This window comes from Canis lupus, chromosome 2 (assembly GCF_003254725.2).
Source record: "Canis lupus dingo isolate Sandy chromosome 2, ASM325472v2, whole genome shotgun sequence".
In the NCBI taxonomy this organism is placed as follows: domain Eukaryota; kingdom Metazoa; phylum Chordata; class Mammalia; order Carnivora; family Canidae; genus Canis; species Canis lupus.
Genome location: NC_064244.1, coordinates 6,118,249 through 6,140,477, shown reverse-complemented (window position 1 = coordinate 6,140,477; position 22,229 = coordinate 6,118,249). Strand labels below are relative to the sequence as shown.

Here is a 22,229-nt window from a genome sequence, read left to right as displayed (position 1 = left end):
GTTTAATATCTAAGTGTATAGCTCCCTAGTAATCTGGCTCACCCCAGGAATGAATTTCAGAGCATCTACAAAGGAATGGATAGATAACATATCCTTCAAACAGCCATGCAGGTACCTACCTTTTTTTTCTCAGTTGAGCTTTTGAAAGCTGTGAGCAGCAGTGAGCTTGACAGTGAATTTCTAATTAACTAATTGGATGCAGCTATCTGTGCTGCTGGTTGAGCGCAGAGCTGTGTGTTTGAACACTGACTGGGTTAGGACTAATGTGTGCCTGAAGTGGAAAAGAACAACAGCAAAATACTTTTCATTGCCCCCCCAGGAAGGGCCATTCTCTTCATTTTCTTCATGAAAGAAGAACTGGTAAACCAGTAGCTTTGAGAAATGCAATTTCCTGGGATACCTTCCACAGTAGTCTAGATTAAAAACATAACCCAAATAATTAATAAAGTGGCCTTCTATGTGATACCTTTGTAAATAATCATAAGTTGGGAAACTGACAAAATGAGAGCTTTGGTTTTAGATTAATACTGTTACAGACTTTATTGTCAACAATTAGAAAAGAGGGCTAGTCACCTATTAGTGTGTTCATAGTGTCTGATACTAAATTGCTATTATTTGCATGTAAAATAATGTTTCTATTTTTATTCTCTGCGGTAAGAGGACATGGATTCAGTTTGCCTAAAATAATTTGTAGGTTTCCAGATGAATTAAAACCTGAGGGTGGAGGTGCATGTATCATGAAACTCTTCAAGGACAGAAAGAGTAAGATGTGATAAGCCACTGAAATGCTGAAAACTGATGTCCTCATTTAATGTTTAAATGAAATTTTCAGGCAAGGCTGAAGCTGGGAGTAAAGTGTTTTAGAATACATCTTATTTGAATTTCTCACCTCACCAAATAGATAGTAAGCTTATTATTGGCTTCCGAAGGAGTGTACCTGGATGGCTGCCAGTCCTTAAAATGTCCAAATGGAACTCCACCACCTCAACCATCCCCAGAAATCTGCTTCATATCAAGAACTTCTTATCTTAGAAAAAGTCACCAGTCCTGTTTTGCTGCTTAAGTCAGAAATCTTAGGCTCATCCTGAGTCTTCCTTTCCCAGAACCCACATCCAGGACTAGTCACAAAGCTCTATTATATATGTCCCCAGACTCCCATTTTCTTGCCTAGTCCTAGCCATCATCTCTGACCTGACCTCCCACACTTCTACTTCCCTGAATTCCTTGCAACCAGTCTTCCTCCCTCCCTCCCTTCCTTCCTTCCTTCCCTCCTTTCTTTCTTTCTAGTCCATTCTCCACACTGCAGCCACAGGGACCCTTTTGGAAAGCATAGCTGGTACTGGCATTGTCTTACTCAATATTCTGGTCAATGGCCTCCCACAGCCCTATGTAATTCTTTGCCTTATGATCCTCTGTGCTGGCACAGAGTAAGCACTTAATAATTGATGCCTTTTTTTTTTTTTATGCCCCCTTGTGTTCATCAGGTACCTTCTCCTGCTATTACCTAGGAGCCAGGTCAGCTTTTTTCAGTTTCTGAAATGTGCCACATTCTTGCTCATTCGGGCTCTTACACATGCGATTGAGTACTTCGAAATATATTCACATGCTTTTCTTTTTTGCCTAAGAGCATGATCTTCACCCCAGTCTGCCTGAGGCATCTCTCTATCTATTTGTTCCAGAAGGGGGATGCCTGGGTGGCTCAGTGGTTGAGCATCTGCCTTTGGCTCAGGTCATGATCCTGGGGTCCTGGGATCAAGCCCCATGCAGGGAGCCTGTTTCTTCCTCTGCCTATGTCTCTGCCTCTCTCTCTGTGTCTCTCATGAATAAATAAATAAAATCTTTAAAAAAGAAGATTTGTTCCAGAAGGAATGCAAGAAAATGACGGGAGTAATGTTCAGCTTTTAACATTCAAAAATAGGAATTTGTAGCAAGACCATGCTGCCTCTTGAGAAAGATCTGTCTAAATTGTTTTATCTCCCTCTTTAGCATATAGAGAGGAAATTTCCAGGGATACACCAGAGGGTTTCACACAAGAGACAACAGAAAGAAGAGGGAATTCCTTTCCAATCCTGGGGAGATTGTGGAAAGATGAAACAGATAAAGAGGCAGGAGAGTGAGGTGAGCTCTCAAAAAGTGAAGCTGCCAGCGAGGGCAGAAAGAGGCTCTCACCCACATACTCTCCTCCATTGTCATCCACACTCCAGAGAGGCCATCGCTGAATTGAGCTATGTCCTTGTCATTTACACCTGGAGATGTAAAGTGATTAAGTAGAAGAAATACTCAAGTCGAACTTCCCCAAACCCTTCCCTTAGTGTCCAGAAACCCAAAAGTCACTGAGAATCTGGTAAGTTCCTAGAGGGATTCTTCAAGATGGGCAGTAAGGCACAGAGCATATCACCTGGGCCTGGTCTGAATAAGAGTCACAGCCAGACCCCAGAGTGTTCTCAGCTCCAGTTGAAACCAACGTGAACCTTAGTCTGCCCAGAGGAATTACAGGAAGCCCTGCCTGCAGGAAGAGAGTGGACCATGAGCTCACCTGATATCAAGGCCAGTGAGGGAGGCCAGTAGCCAGACAGCAGGTACATGACTCCAGAGGCTAGAGACCCACCACTCTGAGGACCCTCCCTCTTTTCCCTGCCTGAAGGTCTTATATGTCATCCCTTATCCTGTATGCATGGTACCATCTTCAGGAAGGAGGGAGGAGAAAGGTTGCTGTCTGAGAGATGGAGCAGGCTTTCATCCAAGAGAGACTCAGCTCCATCTGAAAGGACGTTACAGGTTTATTAGATCTGACTAAGGTTTACTGCCTTCCCAGTCAGTAGGTAGGAGCATAAAGAGAGGCCATAACAGAGGCAAAAGGAAGAAACTACAGTTTTTCTGTGTGTTAGTATAGTATTATTAAATTTTGCAATCAGTTACAGACGTGATGCTTTTCCTGCATAGAAACTTCCCTTTATTACTATGCCCAGCCAACTTCTGCTTGCCTTGATGAGCACCTCCCCAACACCCCCTACTTAGCTTAGCCAACCAGTTGTCATGCTTGATTGCAATCACATGTTTGATTTGACTACCTTCCCTGCTAAACTATAAGCTTCACGATGACATGGTCTCTGTCTGGTCTAGCACTTTGTACCTAGAGCCAACCATAGTACTGGCACCTTGAAAGTAATAAATACTCTCAAATGAGTGAATGAATGAGAGGTAGGATTTTCCATACAATTGTGTGACCTTGAGAAAGTCAGTGACAGTCTCCAAGGACATCAAAATGCTCATCTACAAATAGGAAAAAAGAATAGTCTTTATCTCATATGGTTGATTGCTGTGATGAATAAATGTCATGGTACAGGCAAACTACTTAGTATAATTATTGACAGTAATTTTAAAAATTTGAGTTATTACCATTATCATGAAATAGTATTCTCAGCCCCTAGGTCAGTGTTGTACACATAGTAGGTACTTGATAAATAGTAAATAAATGTTTTTAAACATAGTCGCTAAATACTGAAAATATGAGTTCCCAAAATAGCTTTTTTCTGTTTCAAAAATAAGTAGCCCTTTGCTAGGATAAATCCTGTATTACTTTAAGTATGAAGCTACTTAATTAAAACTGAGATTCAGTTTGCTAATGCTAGTTATGAATACAGCCTTTAAGAAAACCCTTTTTGTTGTTAAATGGATATGTTTTTACAGAAATCCCCCAGACACCCCAGAAAGTAAAAAGACAAAGGAGCTTGTAAACGTTATTAATGAAATACATTAGCAGTCACTGGTATATAATCAATCAATAAATAATATGATCTCCCAGTAGGTAAACCCCTGTAGGCAAATTGACTAATGTCTGGAAAAGCAGTCTTTATCTGGACTGGAAAATGAAAGAGAGACTAAATTTGAAGGGCAGTTCTCAGTTCTCATTTCTATGGATTTCTCTCTGGGGAACTTCATTTCTAATAGGATAGTTAACATTTCAATACAAAAGTACAGAATGTACTTCTTGTGATTTATTTAGACATTCTTCTTATGACAGAATATTTTATGGCTTTAAATCTCTTATTAGCCACATGCCCAATTTTAGATCAAATCCCCAATGAGTAATGTAGGTCAAAGAGAAGTTGTGATTTATTTATTAATAACCCACTTTCAGCACCAAGTGAGGCAGTCATACCTGAACTTGAAAGCTGTGAAGTTCCTTTCATTCCTTCCTTTCTCCCCAAATAATTCAGAATTAAAGCCTTTAGGTGGGAGTGAGCAGGCATGGGAGTGTGGGGTGTGGCTCCCAAGCATGTGGCTTGGGCCTGAAGTGGGTAAGGAATGCATCTACGCTGGGAGGTGGTTGTGGTGCTTGGTGAGGAGTGCTAAGTCCCCGAATGGGACAAGGAGAGCATCTTCCTAGGAAGATGATGATGACAATCACATCAGGTTGTCAGAGCCCAAGCTGGGTAAGAGGGACATTTGTGTAATGGTCAAGATGGAGACATGAGGTTGTTACATAAAGAGGGATTAATACCTTCAGGAAATATAATGAGAACAAGGGGAGTCTGGTTTCTTTCATTTATTTATTTATTTATTTATTCATTCATTCATGACAGACATGGAGAGAGAAAGAGGCGGAGACGCAGGCAGAGGGAGAAGCAGGCAGAGGGAGAAGCAGGCTCCATGCAGGGAGCCTAACATGGGACTCGATCCTGGGTCTCCAGGATCACACCCTGGGCCGAAGGCAGCTCTAAACTGCTGAGCCACCCAGGCTGCCTGGGAGTCTGGTTTCTTAATGTTAGAGAAAGGAGTTACAAATATGGAAAGGAAGAAAACTGAACTCAGTAGTGTTTGATTGGAATCAGAGGTATCAGTGTGAATGCATGGTTTTCAATTTATAGAGACAAATATAAAAATAAATATGGTGGAATGTGCATGTAGGGTGTGTGTGTATGCCTGTGTATGTGTTACTTAGCTATTTCCATTGAGAGGGCTAGCAAACATTGATGCCCCAAGAACAAGCCTATCAAGCACATAACTCTTGGTTTTTAAATATAATTCTCAACTAAGAGGAAGCCAAGAGTCTTGGAGAAAGGCTGACTTTAATGGCTGTATTAATGATACAGCCTGAACCTGGAATTTAATGTGCCAAAAAGGAAAGAAATATTAAAAGAATAATGGAGATATGTTAAAAGGACATAAAGGACAGAAGCTACATTGAAGGAATTCTCACTGGCAAACCTGGGAATACTTGAGCATCAAAATAATGGTTATAATAATGGTAATGATGATAACCCACGGAATAAAATAGAAATTATTAATCCATACTTGGATACTTACATATTTAAATAAATGAATGAAAAAAAAAAAAAGAAATGAATGGAGAAAAGCAAAGGTTTTTCCTTACAGGAGAATGCCAACTAATAAATACAGAAGGAATAATACTGATAAATACAGAAGGGATAATGAAATTTATAAAGTTATCATTTGGCAATCATCATAGTAATAATTCATCCCAAAACTTCAGTGGATCCAGTGAACTAGTACATTAAGTTTTGGTTAGACACAGGATATTTACATAGTCTCAAAATACTTCATAAAATACATAATTACAAAAGAAAAACAAAACTTTACATCAGAGAAGCCACACAAGCAAAACTTAATCAATTGTTCAAAGTGAACACAACCAATAATGTGGAAGTGGAAAATCACGTACCATGGGGCAGGTGCAATGGAATGACCTGAGTATCACTTCCGTGATCTTCCCACCAAAAATATAATCATGAGAGAATATCTGACAAATCCAAATTCAGGAATATTTTAGAAAATAAGTAGCCTGACATTTTGAAAAATGTTGAGGTCATAAAATTCAAGGAAAGATTGAAGAACTCCTCCAAATTGAAGGAGGCTAAAAAGACTGTGACTGCTAAATGCAACACATGATCCTGGATTGGATCCTTTTTTTGTAAGGACAGACATGTTTGGAACAATTGATGAATTTTGAATAGAGTCTGTAGATGAGACGGTAGAAATGTATTAGTATTAGTTTCCTGACTTTGTTAGTTGTACAGCTGGTGTGTAGGGGCATGTCCTTGTTTGTAGCAATCACACACTAAAGTCTTTGAGGTTAAAGGAGCATCATGGCCTACTTATAAATGGTGAAGGAAAAAGGTTACTTGTACTTCCCTTGCCAACTTTTCTCTAAGGTTGAAATTATATCAAAAAACTTCTCTAAACTATGGAATAGAGTTGGAGATTGAGCATAGAAGTCAAAAGATATTTATATACGTGCCTAAAGATACTATATATATATGTGTGTGTATGTGTGTGTGTGTGTGTGTGTGTGTGTGTTGGTAGTTGGATGTTATGAATCCTGAAAATTTGAGAGCTAGTGCTTTATTTTTTTAAGATTTTATTTACTTATTCATGAGAGACACACAGAGATTGAGAGAGAGGCAGAGACACAGGCAGAGGGAGAAGCAGGCTCCATGTAGGGAGCCCGATGTGGGACTTGATCCCGGGACTCCAGGATCACGCTCTGGGCCAAAGGCAGGCGCCAAACTGCCGAGCCACCCAGGGATCCCCGAGAGCTAGTGCTTTATAGAATGAAGTAATGAGGAAAAAAATAGGAGGAAGAACCATTTTTATTTTTATTTATTTATTTTTTAAAGATTTTTATTTATTTATTCATGAGAGACACAGAGAGAGGCAGAAACATAGAGGAAGAAGCAGGCTCCCCTGCTGAAGCCTGATGCGAGACTCCATCCCAGGACCCCAGGATCACGCCCTGAGCCAAAGGCAGATGTTCAACCACTGAGCTATCAGGCACCATATTTAAAAGTTGGCAAAGCTTTAGAATTTTCATACCTATACAAAAATTAATATTTCATTCAGCTAGAATTTATTTTTGTGCTTTGGGGAGATGACCTTTATTGGAAAGAAAAGACATTTGTAATTCCTTAGTTACCTATAGCAGAACCATGAATAAAGAGACTGTTTCTTTTATAGCTTTGTGGTTCCAGCTGATTTTAGTATATGTGCTACCAAAGCAAGCACTGTGGTTCCAGCTGAACCTATAGGCTTAAGTATTCCAAACTGAACATTTTCCAAAGTTGAGGTATGTTATTTAACATTATAGATAATGTTGTATGTGTCAGTCAAGAGTCTGCGTTGTAAGGGCAAGAAAACCAAATGAGTTCCAAAAAAGAGTAAGATAGAAAAGGCAATCCCATAGATAGGAAGAATAGGACTCAGGGGACTGGAACCAACAGAAGAATGGAAGGCAAGACCTGTAACCACTTGCTGCCTCTTGCTCTCTCACCAGAGAAAACAAATCTCTCCTCTCTATTCTCTCTGGGTGTCTACACACCAGCCTCTGGAGTTTTCATGTTGTACATCATGGCTACTCAAAATAGCAGCCCCAGTCTTCTCAGCCTATATGACCTGTGGGTCCAGTGCTAGCAGCTAACTGACCTGGACTTTTAGCACCCCAAAGCAAAAGGAATTTGAAGTAGGACAAGGAGCTCAGTTGGACAACCTAGGTCAGATAAGCTTTTTTGATCCAGTTAGCCATGACCAGGAATGGGCTGTTGTGGTATAAGCAAGCCTACCTGAACCATCCCATTTTGCAAGTAGCTGTGAATAAAGAAATATTTTTTTTAAAAAGAGGGTTATGGCAAAGGAAAGACAAAGATATTCTCTAAATATTCTAGATAACATGTTTTCTGATTGATGCACACAGTCGTATATTCCAAGAGATAGTCAAAATTTTAGTTTTCTTAATTTTAGTTTTTAATGGTTGAAATTAAACTACATGAAGTATACCTAAAAATTCTATTATGAAGTCTAGAATGGATTTCAGATGTTTTGAAAGAGTTTTTATTTTTTAACGGAGAAAAGAAAACTTTATATTTAGGGATTTACCCAATATTAAAACAAATTATCTCAATGCAGCTGTAGAAATTTTAATAAAAGTATGCCTCTCCATAGAATGATGACCTTAGGTGAATCAAAGAGGATTTTCCTTATATTTTTGTAAGAATCACTTCTTTGCTCCCTCAGTTTTTCTTTTCTTTTCTTTTCTTTTTTCTTTTCGTTTTTTATTTTATTTTATTTTATTTTATTTTATTTTATTTTATTTAAGAGAGGGAGGGAGGGAGGAGGAGGTAGAGGGAGCAGGAGAGTGAGAACCTTAAGCAGGCTCCATGCCCAGTGTGGAGCCCAACACAGGGCTCAATCTCACAACCCTGAAATCATGACCTGAGTGGAAATTGAGAACCTGATGCTTAGCTGACTGAGCCACCCAAATGCCCCTAGTTTTTCTTATTATAACTCAGTGTTTTGGACTAAAATTACATGATTTTGGTCTGCAGCTTTAAAATTTCAATTCCTGAGAAGCTTCAAGCAGAAAGATTTTTATAGTAGAGCAGGAGACAGGACAGTGGGAGAGGGGATTGGGGATAAAAGGGCATGAAAAAATAAGAGATCAGTGATGATAGAGTACCATAAATGAAGAGTATTCTATATACAGTTGACCCTTGAACAACACAGGTTTGAACTGTGCAGATCCACTTATACATGGATTATTTTCAATACAATATAGTAATGTAAGTGTATTTTCTTCATGATTTTCTTTTTTTAAAGATTGTATTTATTTATTTGAGAGAGAGAGAGCACAAGCAGGAAGAGCAGAGGGAGAGGGAGAGAGATAATCTCTAGCAGGCTCCTTCACTAAGCATGGAGCCAATGTAGGGCTTAATCCTGTGACCCTGAGATCATGACCTGAGCTGAAACCAAGAGTCAGCTGCTTAATTGACTGAGCCACCTCAGCATCCCTGTGATTTTTTAAATAATGCTATCTTTTTTCTAGCTTAGTCTATTGTATGAATACAGTATATAATACATATGACATACAAAATATGTGATAATTGACTATTTATGTTATAGTAAGTTTTCCAGTCAACAGCAGACAATTGGTAGTTAAATTTTTGGAGAATCAAAATTTATATGCGTATTTTTGTCTGTGTGTGGGGGATTGGCACTCCTGGGCCCCCCATTGTTCAAGTGTCAACTATACTCAGTTATATATATATACTCAGTTATATATATATGTGTGTATATATATATATATATATATGTAAGTCCAGTACTGAGGTCCAGTACTATACATATATACACATGTACAAATGTGTATACATGTACACAAGTACAACAAATTATGTATGCACAAAGTCATACATAATCAAATGACACATACAGCTCGAGGTGTGTGGTTTATATGTTTAAAGCCAAGGAGAGTACAGTGAGCAGCGTGATCTTGATGTCTTTCTTAGAGAAAGTACTACACACTCTCCATTACAAGGTATGAGCTGAGTATTAAAAAAAAGTGAAAGATCTAGTTCCAGGTATACTGGAGAGAAGACAGATTGCTAAGAGAAATCACATTAGTATGGATAGGAGTAGTGGTTGCAGAGAATCACTTACCTTATGTCATCTTACAGAAAACTAAAGCTAGAGATAACCTTGAATGTCGTTTGGTATATTAAGTATGAGAATGTCAGAGATTTTCAATATCCCTTATATGCAAAACCTTATGTGAATATGAATTTCCTAGTGAGAAAGTATAAAGCTTTCACAAAACTCACAAAGTAGTTCGTGACCTAGAGGTCATAAAGAATCATTGACTTATTCCAGTCTCCTAAACTGTCAATAACAAAACAAAAACCTGGGCTGTGAGATGCATCTGAACTAAACCTCATTGCTTACCTGCCCTCTGCTAAGTCTCTGCTCTGACTGATGACAGACAGTGACATTTGGGGTCTCCTGGAATTAGTGTCAATTAGTGTCAATACAGATTTAGCCTCTAGCAATGGAAAAGTCTCCTTATTTCCATTTCCTCAGGGCACAGTCACCCATTACAAGGCCATTGGTCCCTTTGGGGAAGGCTGGAAGACAATTTAACAGTGTAAATTTTTGGCAATATACTGGGGTTCTTTCTCAAGGGGAGACCTCCTCTTCATTTAAAGGTTCTGGGTCTGTAAATCAGCTCAAATTTTGGGATAGATTGAGGGACACATGAGTATTTTGATGATTCATGTTAGACTTGTTCACTTGACTTAGAACTATTTTGCTTTCTAGATTAATGTAAGAATTTAGTAGGCTTCCCATCTATTTTACTTTTAGTAACACCAAGATCAACTGGGCAACACCATAGATGTCTGCAATTCAGAGACTTCTGATTGCTGCTTTGGCTCTGCTGCCCATTATGGTGACTGTGCCCACCTTGCCTGTTGAGGACCACCACTTGGCCCCTGCCACTGTGTAATCCAGTTACTCCTATTGCACTTAGCTTTCCTAATTAAGCGGCAGCAGTTACTGTTGTAAGTTCTAGGCTATACAGAAAAGTAATATCAGAACTCTCAAAGATGCCGGGGTCCTCTCAAAAATGTGTTTCTTGCCATTATATTGAAAGGCATGTCCTCTGGATGCTCCCTTGTTGGGTGAGGAGGTCTTAAATGAAAAATCCTCTCTAGCATTCCAGTCTTAGGTCTTCGAGTCTCTTCTTCAAGACGAGTGTAGTTCTGGCATTTCAAGGTCACTTACTAGGGCAACTTTTTGGTCTATGTCTGAGCCAACCAGCCAACCCTTTCTGACTTTCTAAGCTACAATATTAAATGCTTAGTCTTTGCTTAGTAGTCCATATCTGCAAATTCAGCTTGATCCAAGTTTATGTTCCTTCCACCATTACTTCACATGCTTAATAAGATGATTCTAGATTTGGCTTTCAGTGATCTCAACTCTGCATCTACTGGAGAGAAGGGTCTCTTTCAGGGAGGACATAGAAGCTTTCAGGTCATTTATGCAGCAGTGCTGGAGCTGGAAATTTAAATCTCTGAGCTCATCCTTTCTTTCCCCTCACTTTGTCCAGCGACATAAGTAGAAACCAGCCAATTTTATTATATTCATTAGTTTGACAAAATGTTCAGAAATACCAACACGAACCATAAGTATTTGATTAGAAGTATCCAATGCTGATATTTTGTGTACCTATTGCCACATCATGCCATGGACTATAAGTGTTCTTTACTACTGGAAATAGAGCCATTAATGTCTCTAACCAGATTAGAAAGCGAATTCCAGGGATCCCTGGGTGGCGCAGCGGTTTGGCGCCTGCCTTTGGCCCAGGGCGCAATCCTGGAGACCCGGGATCGAATCCCACATCGGGCTCCCGGTGCATGGAGCCTGCTTCTCCCTCTGCCTGTGTCTCTGCCTCTCTCTCTCTCTCTCTCTCTCTGTGACTATCATAAATAAATAAAAAATTAAAAAAAAAAAAAGAAAGCGAATTCCAGAAACCCCAGAACCAATTTAGAAAACTCATCTTTATGATTCTGTTCCTCTAGAACCACTCTTAGTACCAAAATCTGTATCAGCCAGGGTTCTCCAGAGAAACAGAATCAACAGGCTATGGTGGGTGAGGGTAGGGGGTGGGAAGGGAATTGACTTGTTTTAAGGAAAGGTTCATGGGACTGTGGAGACTTGGTGACTCCAAAATGAGATGTTAAGCTGGCAGCCTGAAGACTGGGGAAGTTAGTTTGAGTCCAAAGGCAGTCTGCTGGCAGAAATCCTTTTTACCCTGTGGAGGTCAGTCTTTGTTCTGTTAAGGCTCTTCACTTACTGAATGAAGCTTATCCACAGTATGGAGGATAATCTGCTTCACTCACAGTTAATTTCATCCAAAACACACCTTCATGGAAACATCCAGAATAATTTTCACCAAATACCTGGGTACCATGTCCAGATTAATCATCAGACTCTCCTGACTTCATCAACAAAATGAGGATATTAGATAGTGTAATAAAACGTACGGCCTCTTCTTATTGAAAAAATCTGTATTTTTATAATTCCAGTTCTCATTCCTGCAGTATTTTATTTTTAGCAACAGCAACAGAATCCCATGCTATTCCCGTTGCCCTCTTTAGATGTCAAGGTTTTGCTGTATTTTTATCACAAATCAAGTTCCCTGAAGTTGTCTGGTCTGTTGAAACCATATGGGAAACCACATATTTAATGTTTCTTCTGACTCCCTAAGGCTCTTTGAGACCTCTTGGCATGTATTTCTCCCTAGAAACAGGATGTATGCAATAGGGAAGAAAGTGGCTGTACAACCATCAAACAGCCCAGGGAGGCTTGTTGGAAGGGCTACAGATAGCATGAAAAATGGATCATCATCCTCTCTTCTAGCCTGTTTTCTGCTCAGCCCTGATCTCTCTCTGGCCTCCTATTCCTTCCAATAGCCTCGCACTATCCCAACTTCCTGCCTGAAATTTTCCACCTTTTAGCATCCTCTCCCTTGAGACACTTACATAACTGTTTACTTTGGCAACTTATTCCATTATTTCCTCTCTAGACAAGATGCTTTTCTTAATCCCCTTTACTTCCTAGGGCTCCTGAACTCATCATTTGGACTCCTATTGCCTTTTAAAGTAATTTATGGCAATCTTTTAAAATAGAATTTGGCATTTTTCTACCTTCTTAGCTACTTTTCTTGTGAGAATTCATACCAAAAAAAAAAAAAAAAAAGCCATTTGTCCTCAGGAAACTTACTTTTCTCTGTAGCTGAAGTTTACTAACCTGAAAATGAACATGTTAGACTTTATGACCATTAAGTTGCCTTCTTAGCTCCAAAGCTATTTGTTTGTGTTGGTAAAATAATGTTGAGGTTTCACAATGGCAGAAACATTCAACACACACGAAATTTGGTAAATGCCTTCTCTGTCACTCTTTCATAGTTGGGTATGTGTCTTGCTTTTTGTTTTTGTTTTTTAAAGATTTTATTTATTCACAAGAGACACAGAGAGAGGCAAGGACATAGGCAGAGGGAGAAGCAGGCTCCCCACCGGGGAGCCAGATTAGGGACTCAATCCCAGGACCCTGGGATCACAAACTGAGTTGAAGGCAGACGCTTTACCACTGAGCTACCCAGGCATCCTGTATGTGTCTTGTTGTTAATGTAAAATCATCCAATGTTATCAGATTTAGGCGTTTCTTTATTTCTTAAGATTTTTTTTTATTTGAGAGAAAGAGAGCATAAGTGGAGGGGAGGGGTGGAGGGAGAAGCAGACTCCTCTGAGCAGGGAGCCAAATGCAGGCTCAATCTCAGGACCCTGGGATCAAGACCTGAACAGAAGGCAGATGCTTAACCGACTGAACCACCCAGGTGCCCCGACTCAAGCGTTTCTTATTTTACCTAGTGGCATAGTTCCTTTGTCACTTATGTGGGAGTTTTGTTATTCCTTCTTCACATTCTGGGCTACATTTTCTTGTTTCTGTACTGTTTGTAGTTTTACAGTGTCTTTTTACCTTATACAACCAGGTGCCAGTGAAAACATTCTTTCTGCAAGATCCCAAAGGCCACTAAATGATATGTGAGACCCCATGAGCACTGTAATTTATTACTCCTGCATTCTGACCAGTGGTCTTTGAAGGCGGTGTCAATACCAAAGTGATTGCAAATCATCATTGGGGTGCAGAAAAAAATTCATATCTAATTATGACATATTCATGATATAGTTATTATTTAATCTCATCCTTTAAAATTATCTTCATATGCTTCAGAATGCATACATTAATGTAATAGTAAATATATAGAGAATATCTATAGCTATATCTATATTGAGTATGCTTGCTCAAAAGTTTCTTCTTTGGGATGTGTGATTTTTTTTTTAAGATTTTATTTATTTATTCATGAGAGACATAGAGAGAGAGGCAGACATAGGCAGAGGGAGAGGCAGGCTCTTGAGCCAAAGGCAGACGACGCTCAACCACTGAACCACCCAGGCAACCCATGATGTGTGATTAAAGAGTTTGGAGGCCATTTTCTTAGAAAATTCTTTTTTTTTTTTCTTAGAAAATTCTTAATCTCATAGTAATATATAAATGTAATATAATCTGATATTAATATAAAATCTAATGACTCTTAGGCTTTGTAAACTCATTATTGACTATTACCCTTATTAATTTGCTCCTTTATATGTAAAATCATTTGGGTCTTGTATTAGTTAGAGTTCCTTGGTTGTGAGCAACAGAAACTAACTTTGACCAACTCAGGCAAGGATACTGAAAACAATACTGATAGGCTTACAGAGTCAAGGGAGAAAGAAGTTGGGCCATCTGACCTCCTAAGAATAGAGCTATGGGAGCCCTGGTCCTCAGGAGCAGCATCATCTGGACTCATCCTTAGGGCCCTGCCATCGGATGACTTAGCTCTAGTTAACTCCTCTCCAAGTGTGCACTCCACTCAAGATTCACATTTCCAAGAAAAGGAATCTGAATGGACTACCTTTGGTCACATATCACATCCTAAAAAAACGTTTTTTCCAGTATCCTTCCATGTATATTTATTTCCTGTGGAGGGTGGCAAGAAGGTCCTTTCTAACCATCCATGTTTATAAATTCAGACACTGGGACATGACTACTTGCTAAGAAATGCCAACTTTAGTGACATAATCTTTTCTTCATATTCAAAAAGAGAATAAAAATATCACATGATTACTCGAAAAGGTCATTTCCATGCCTGGAACAAAAGTTTTGATTTTTTTTTTTTTATTACTTGGTTGGGTTTTTTCCTTTCCCTTTACATTTCAGTTAAATGACATTTGAATTATTATTATTATTATGATTTTTTGACATTTGAATTCTTAAACTATCTTTATGAAATTGAAATAAAAATGTTCGGTAAAGATCAAGTATAATGTAAATTTAAATAAGTAAATAGAGCCCTTAAAATAAATCTTAGTAAATTTAGAATCAATTTTAAATTGAATTAACTTTATCTTTTAAAAAAAATCTGTTTATTTATTCCAGAGAGAAAGAGAATGAGAGAGAGCACAAGCAGGGAGAGGGATAGAGGGAGAAGGAGAAGCAGACTCCCCACTGAGCAGGGAGCCAATGCAGGGCTCAGTCTCAAGATCCTGAGTTCATGACCCAAGCCAACGACAGATGCTTAACTGACTAAGACACCTATGTGCACCAAATTAATTGATTTTAAAATCCATTTGTGGGGCACCTGGGTGGCTCAGTTGGTTAAGTGTCTGACTTTGGCTCACGTTGTGATCTCAGAGTCCCTGGTTCCATGTCAGGCTCCACACTTAGTAGGGAGTCTGCTTGTCCCGCTCCCTCTGCCCCTCCCCACACTCATACTCTGTCCCTCAAATAAATAAATAAAATCTTAAAAATTTTAAAGATCCATTTGCTTTTCCCACTTATGTAAATAAATTACAATAGTCTGATACTATCACAAAATCCAAGCTTTATCACTTCTACTTTTAATTCATAGAAAAAGACAATATGAAATGTTTAGATTTGAATTTAATTTTTCTGGGGTGCCTCAGTGGCTCGGTTGGTTAAGGCATCAGCCTTCAGCTCAGGTCATGATCCCAGGGTCCTGGAATTGAGCCCTGCATCGGGCTCCTTGCTCAATAGTGAGCCTGCTTCTCCCTCTTCCCTGTCTGCAGCAACTCCTGCTTATGTTCTCTCTCTCTCTCTCTCTGTCAAATAAATAAAGAAAATCTTTAAAAATAATAAATAAATAAACAAATAATTTAATTTTTCTGAAGGTTAAAATCCCTGCAGTAGCAGTGGAGGTAGAGGGTATATTATTCTGGAGAAATATGCCATTGAGTGATAATTCTCTTTCTTCAGATAGTTAGAAAATGTACAAGGGAGAATCTTCAAGCACAGATTAGATAATCTCCTTCGAATTTGAAAAATTATTTAGTGAGGATATTTTTTCTGTCAAATAACTTTTTTGAAGACCCAATTTGAAGGCCTTAGATGAAGATTCTGTTTAGGACAGGATTTATGCATCATTGGAATAGATTAGTTAATTGTGAGATGCAATTAATGTGGAACTGAAATGTACTGCCTATCCCTCTGCCCAAGTATATTCCTCCAATATTTAAGCATATTTCCACCACCAAAATACCCTTTTGGCTGGAAATGGCCTTTAAGTGTTAGGATAAATGTCAAATGGCAACTTGGAAGAATCAAATGTATTCTGATTGAAATCTTAATTAGTGTCTTTGTCCTACTTGGCTTATAAGATAGATAGCCAGAGCCTAAAATAAATGTGACACCTAGCAGGTACTTTTCAAAACAGGGAAATCAGGGGGCACCTGGGTGGCTCAGTCAATTAAGTGTCTGACTCTCAGTCTCAGCTCAGTTCATGATCTCAGGGTCATGAGATTGAGCCCTGTGTTGGGTCTGCACTCAGCATGGAGTCTACTTGAGATTCTCTCCATCTTCCCCTCCCACTGCTTGCTCTCTCTTTCAAATAAATAACTAAAGTCTTCAAAACAGGGAAATGAGAGAGTAGAAGCCTATGGTTTTCATGTAACCCATCAAATTCAGAGCAGGTTAGGAGAAGAGCACTGGACAGCCAGAGGCCACCAGACCTGCCTGCATGGAGAACAGGACTGTTAAATGTGAGGAGAGACTTTATTCCTATTTTTCTTAAGGATCAGTTATAATTATATCTAACCAGGTGTAATTAGTGGGATGACATGATTGAAATATTTGGTTATAACTCTTCATTGTAGTCTGTCCTGCAGTCTCTCTAAAGAAAAAGAACTGAACCTATTCATAGTGTTGGATTAAATAGATACCATTAATTTGAAACTTGTAGACAGGTATGATTTGTCCGAAGGTGATCATGTAATGGAAAATCATTTTATCCACATTCACAAGTAACCTACTATGTACATACCACTGTAGAAAAATTCTCAAATTCACCAGAACTTGGTAGTGGGCAGAGAAAGGAGGAAGTAGAGGAGGAAGCATATCATTCAAATAACAATGACAGGGGCACCTGGATGGCTCAGTCGTTGAGTGTATACCTTTGGCTCAGGTTGTGATCCCGGGTCCAGGGATCAAGTCCTGCATCAGACTCCCCACAGGGAGCCTAACTTCTCCCTCTGCCTGTGTCTCTGCCTCTCTCTCTGTGTCTCATGAATAAATAAATAAAATCTTAAAAAAAAAAAAACAAATAACAATTACATGCCAAAGTATGTTTTAACTGTCTCCAAAGACAGTTAAAAATGTAGAAGGTCAAAAAATAGAAGTCAGTGTGATCAGGAGCAGATTAACTGTCAGCATAGGTGAATAAAACTTGAAATGGGTCTTTAAGGATGAAGATATTTGGATACGAGAAACAGAAAGAGGACCATTCTATATTTTGGCTATGACAAAATCCTGGCTTAGATATTTTAATGTGAAGTTCAAGTCCTATGGCAGCTTTCAAGGAACAGAATTTTAATATTAGTTCGTAAGCAAATTTACTACAAGTGGAATCTCTGTGAGCAATTAATGCAGGAATGAAGTGTTCTGTCTTTCTTCCAGGTGTGTCTGCACAGCTCACCAGCACTCGGTACCGTCGGAATACATCTGTAGGAACACCATTTTGGATGGCTCCTGAGGTCAGATAGTTTTGGGAGGAGGGACAAGTGTAATATTTGAACCTTCCCAACCTTCCTTTTCATGTATATCCTATCTCCATGTGTGCTTTGGAATGTAGCAGAAGAAAATGTCAGTTGTGTTGTTTTTATGCGAGATTTTTGCATGGGTTAGAAAGAACGTGGAAGGTGCTTAATAAATGAGCGGTGAATGATGATGTGAATAAATGAAGGATTGAACAAATGAATCAGATGAAGTAAAGAGAAATTGCTTGCATTCTTGATTTTCTATTAAATTTACTTTTAACTGCTTAGTATGTCTATATTATTGATTTTAGATTCTGGTTTTACATGATAACAGAAATATTATGAAAATCCCTAGCCTTTGTTTAAGATCATATTTTTGCTTATTAACCTGTATAACAGGTTCCTCCACTAAGTCAGTCTGCTTGTGGACAATGCTCAGCTTTAGTAGACTCTTTTCAAACCATTACCTTTGGGAAGTTGTGGATAAACTGCCAAAAGTGCTGAGGGAAAAAGTTTTCTAGAGTCCCATCTTCTCTCCACAGCCACTGTTAATGCTTTAATCTTTTTAATTATGTTTATCAGTAAAGAACACTTATGTTTTGAAAGCTCTTTCTTCAACCTCTGGGAAAAGTTCTGCTATTTATTTACCATTTTCTAAGGAGTGAAGGGAGGAGAAGTGGTTCAAATACTACATTAATATTGCAAAATCTTAGAATTAAATGTGTTTGAGCATTAAACCCTTGTGTGCTGTTTCTATTTTAATACTAATTCAATTATTACTTGCAAAAAAAGTAAAATATAAATGGAATATAAAACATGGAGAAAGGATACATTATCTTAAGAACCTTTTAAAAAATCCAGTGTATTCAAAAAATTTTAAAGGGTGTACATCTTGGAATAAAAATAGGAAGTGTAGTCAGTCATATAAACAGAAATAAAATTGAATGAGAGAACCTCAAAGCGAGAGCTTCTTCAGTTTGTTCTGATATATTACTAGTGTTTTAAAAGCTTATGAAAACATTTAAAAAATGAGAGATTAATAAAATATAGGGATAATATTAAAGTGTGGCTTATTTATGTATATTAACAATGTACATAATAAATACTATAATATGTAATAACTACTATTTGATTAATATTAAATATTTAATAGTCTAGCTTTATATTTTCCATGTTACAGTAACAAAGCCATTGTTATATGTTTAAGTTTACTTTTAGTAAAAAAGCAATTTTGATTAATGGACCTTAGAACCACTCTATAAATAAAAGATTTTGATCTATCTAAAATTTAATTACTAGAGTATTAAATGAGTTAATAATTAAAATCGACACTCTTTAATATGCAATTACCAGACTGTCATTTTACTGGTAAGTCATTATCTATTGTTAGTAAGCCTCCTATAGCACAAACAGGATTTGAAAGTGCTTTTCTGCTTAACAAGCCAATGGATGTTACATAAAAAAGATAGGTTCAGTGTGGTCTTTTCAAGCTGTCATGTCAATATGTTTATGTTCGATTTTGTGCATATTATACTCATTTCTGCAATAAACATATTCCAACTTATGCATGATTGGCAATATTTCAATAAATTTCCATTTATCTACAATTGTTGAGGTGTACGTATTTTGAATAACCAGCTCTCTAGCTCATGAAGGCATAGCATATATATCAGCTCTATGTTATTAATGACAAATCTCTTAGAATTAGAAAGCAGCAAGGTAAATAAAATTTAATATATTCTCCATAATTAATGGCTTAGAATTATTTTAGTGTTTTTAGGGCCTCAGAGGCAAGATCATTTAATTATGAGTTGAAAAGTGAAATTCTTGATTTGACATTTTAAAATTAAATTCTAGTTCAAACGTAGCATTTGTAGCATTAGTTGGTTACATAAAGCCATCCTTCCCAAGCTGGAGTCTGTCAGGATAAAAAGGGTAAGGGAAGTAGTGACAATAGTGACCATATAATTTACAAGCCATGACACTTTGCAGAGAAAATGGGGATGGTATTTTTTTTGGAAGATTTTATTTATTTATTCATGAGAGACACAGAGAGAGGCAGAGACATAGGCAGAGGGAGAAGTAGGCTCCCTGTGGGAAGCCCAATGCAGGATTCTATCCCAGGACCAAACGACCTGAGCCAAAGGCAGATAGATGCTCAATCACTGAGCCACCCAGGTGCCCAAGGGGATGGTATTTATAATAACTCTAGGAAAGCATAAACCAAGGATATCTTAGGCAAATTGGGACATAAATTCACCCAAGCTTTTGGCAAGATATTCCCAGACCACATGTATGAAGCCATCAGATAATGAAAAAATTGGTGAGGCAAAATACATTTTTATACTAAGGAAGACAAAGATACACAACAGGACATTCATATGAATGTCTTTTTTCATTTTTAACAGCTTCTTTGAGATAAAATTCACATATCATAGAATGAACTCATTTGACATGTGCAATTTAATGATTTTTAGGTGTATGTTTATAGGGTTGTACAGCTATCACCACAGCCTAATCTGAGAGCATTTTCTTACCCCCTAAAAGAAACCCCTTAACAGTCACTCCTCATCTCCTTCCAAGTTCTCCTATACTGGGTAACCACTAATTTGCTTTTTGTCAATAGAATTGCCTATTCTGGACATTTCATGCAAATGGAATCATACCATTTGTGTCTGGCTTCTTTCTCTTAGAGGTGTTTATGCATGTTGTAACATGTATTAATAGCCCATTCTTTTTGATGACTGAATAGAATTCTGTTATATGTATACACAGTATTTTGTTTATCCCCTGCCAGTTGATGGACATTTGCGTTGTTTTCACTTGGGGCTATTATGACTAAAATGGAATATTTGTCACATGAATTTTTGATATAAAACTTAGGACTTTTATGCTTGCTTTTGCTACAATGCTTGCTAAACTCAAAAACTTCACCTTTTTTTTTTTCTTCATTTTCTACTAGGTGATTGCATGTGAACAGCAATTGGATACCACTTATGATGCCAGGTGTGACACATGGTCCCTGGGGATCACAGCCATCGAGCTAGGGGATGGAGATCCTCCACTGGCCGACCTGCATCCCATGAGAGCACTTTTCAAAATACCAAGGTCAGAGGACTAACATGGGGTACAGTATCTGTAGCCCATCTTACTTACTCCAGCCAGTGAGTGCTCATTAGGGAAATATTCAATATATTTCAGCAAGTTGAGAGCACAGTGGCCTGGAATATCATTCTGCCTCTTCTGAGACAATGTGTTTATTCAGTGGCTTCGTTTCCCTGGTCCAAGTAAAAGCTTTCTCTTGATCCTCAGAAGTCTTCCTTTGGCAAGGATTTGATCTCAGAAGGCAGTAGTTCTCCCACTCTTCCTCCATTCCCCAATTTTTTTTAAAGATTTTATTTATTTATTCATGACAGAGAGAGAGAGAGGAAAGACACAGGCAGAGGGAGAAGCAGGCTCCCTGCTGATGCTGAGCCTGATGTGGGACTCGATCCCTGGTCTCCAGGATCACACCCTGGGCTGAAGGCAGGCGCTAAACCCCTGGGCCACCCGGGCTGCCCCTATTCCCAAATTTTTTAGGAAGGCTGTAGGCCACAGTTGGTGCAATAGTGATTGGCTTTGTTTCACTCTATCAATCCAATAATTTTATACTACTTGCTAAGACTTTGGAAGTTTCAAATGATATTATTAATAAAATTATATACAAAATTTGCTGATAAAATAGTAATGACTTTAAATATGTTAATATTTGAACACATTAATATAAAACAGTAAACTTAGAATAATCTCTTTGAAGCCATGAAAGCACTTTCCTATCTATGTAGACTCCTCCCCTTCAGTGTGTATATTAACACTCTTTCCCTTCTTTATCCTATTACTAATTAAAGACTATTTTTATGTATTTTTGGGGTAGTTCCTAGATGTTTCAGGAAACTGATGTGAAAAGACTGCCTATTGTTATTATATATGTGTTATCTTTTAAGGACTGTGTTAAAGGATTGTACCTGGTACTATAATCCCAATGGAATGCATACCCAAGGCCTATGGTGACAGGGGTCCAGGGCAGTGGTAGGGTGGTATGTTATATAGTTTTATGAAACAAATTGCGTCATCCTAGTGCCTATAGCACATGGAATCATATATATAAACCCCTTGGGAATAGTTCTCCTCCTAAAGAAGTAATGCCAATATGTTATATTCATGTCTAAATGGGTCCTTTAGGAATATTTGGCATGTATTTAAATTAGTATAAGACCAAAGAATTTGAATGTATTTTTAATTTTATCTTTGAACTTCCTGTCTGATATATATGTTCTGAATTATAGTGTCTTACCATCCTTTACATAACAATTTCAACATAAATCTCAGGCCTAGCTGTTTGTAAAATATACTGTTTATTTGGTAAGTGGGGAAACAAGATTACAAAAAAAACAAAACCTGCCATATACCAGGTCTAAGATATTTCATTAAATTTAAAGAAAAAAAAATCTGTTTCCTAACTCCCACTGTCATTCCATCTGTAAGATGAAGCCCTATAACTTCTTGAGCCATTTTAATTATGGTTTAAGCTGCCATAAGTAGTTGGACGTGGTTATTCTTGGTGATGACACCAGATGGAGGAAGGAGGACACTGCTGCTGTTTATTGTACCTGTGAGCCAGGTGCTTCTGTAATATAGGTGAGGTTTGGTGGGGTGAGGCCTGCAGCGATGACCAAGAAAGAATTCTTGAGATGTTTGGTGCAAAATGGTGGTTTTACTAAAGCCTGGGGACAGGTCCTGTGGGTA

At 38.1% G+C, this 22,229-nt stretch overlaps 1 protein-coding gene across 4 annotated transcripts in view; it reads left to right on the top strand.

Annotated features, from left to right (window-relative positions):
- Nucleotides 1-22,229, top strand: part of MYO3A (myosin IIIA) — a 240,351-nt gene that overhangs the window by 47,264 nt on the left and 170,858 nt on the right. For all 4 annotated transcript variants that reach the window (XR_007403741.1, XM_025463908.3, XM_049096892.1 and 1 more), the window contains exons 7-8: nucleotides 17,365-17,441; nucleotides 20,407-20,552. Coding sequence is in view for 3 of the 4 variants with exons in the window: in XM_025463908.3 (XP_025319693.1) it covers nucleotides 17,365-17,441; nucleotides 20,407-20,552 (223 nt within the window). In the remaining variant the exon portion in view is untranslated. The remainder of the gene's footprint in view (nucleotides 1-17,364; nucleotides 17,442-20,406; nucleotides 20,553-22,229) is intronic.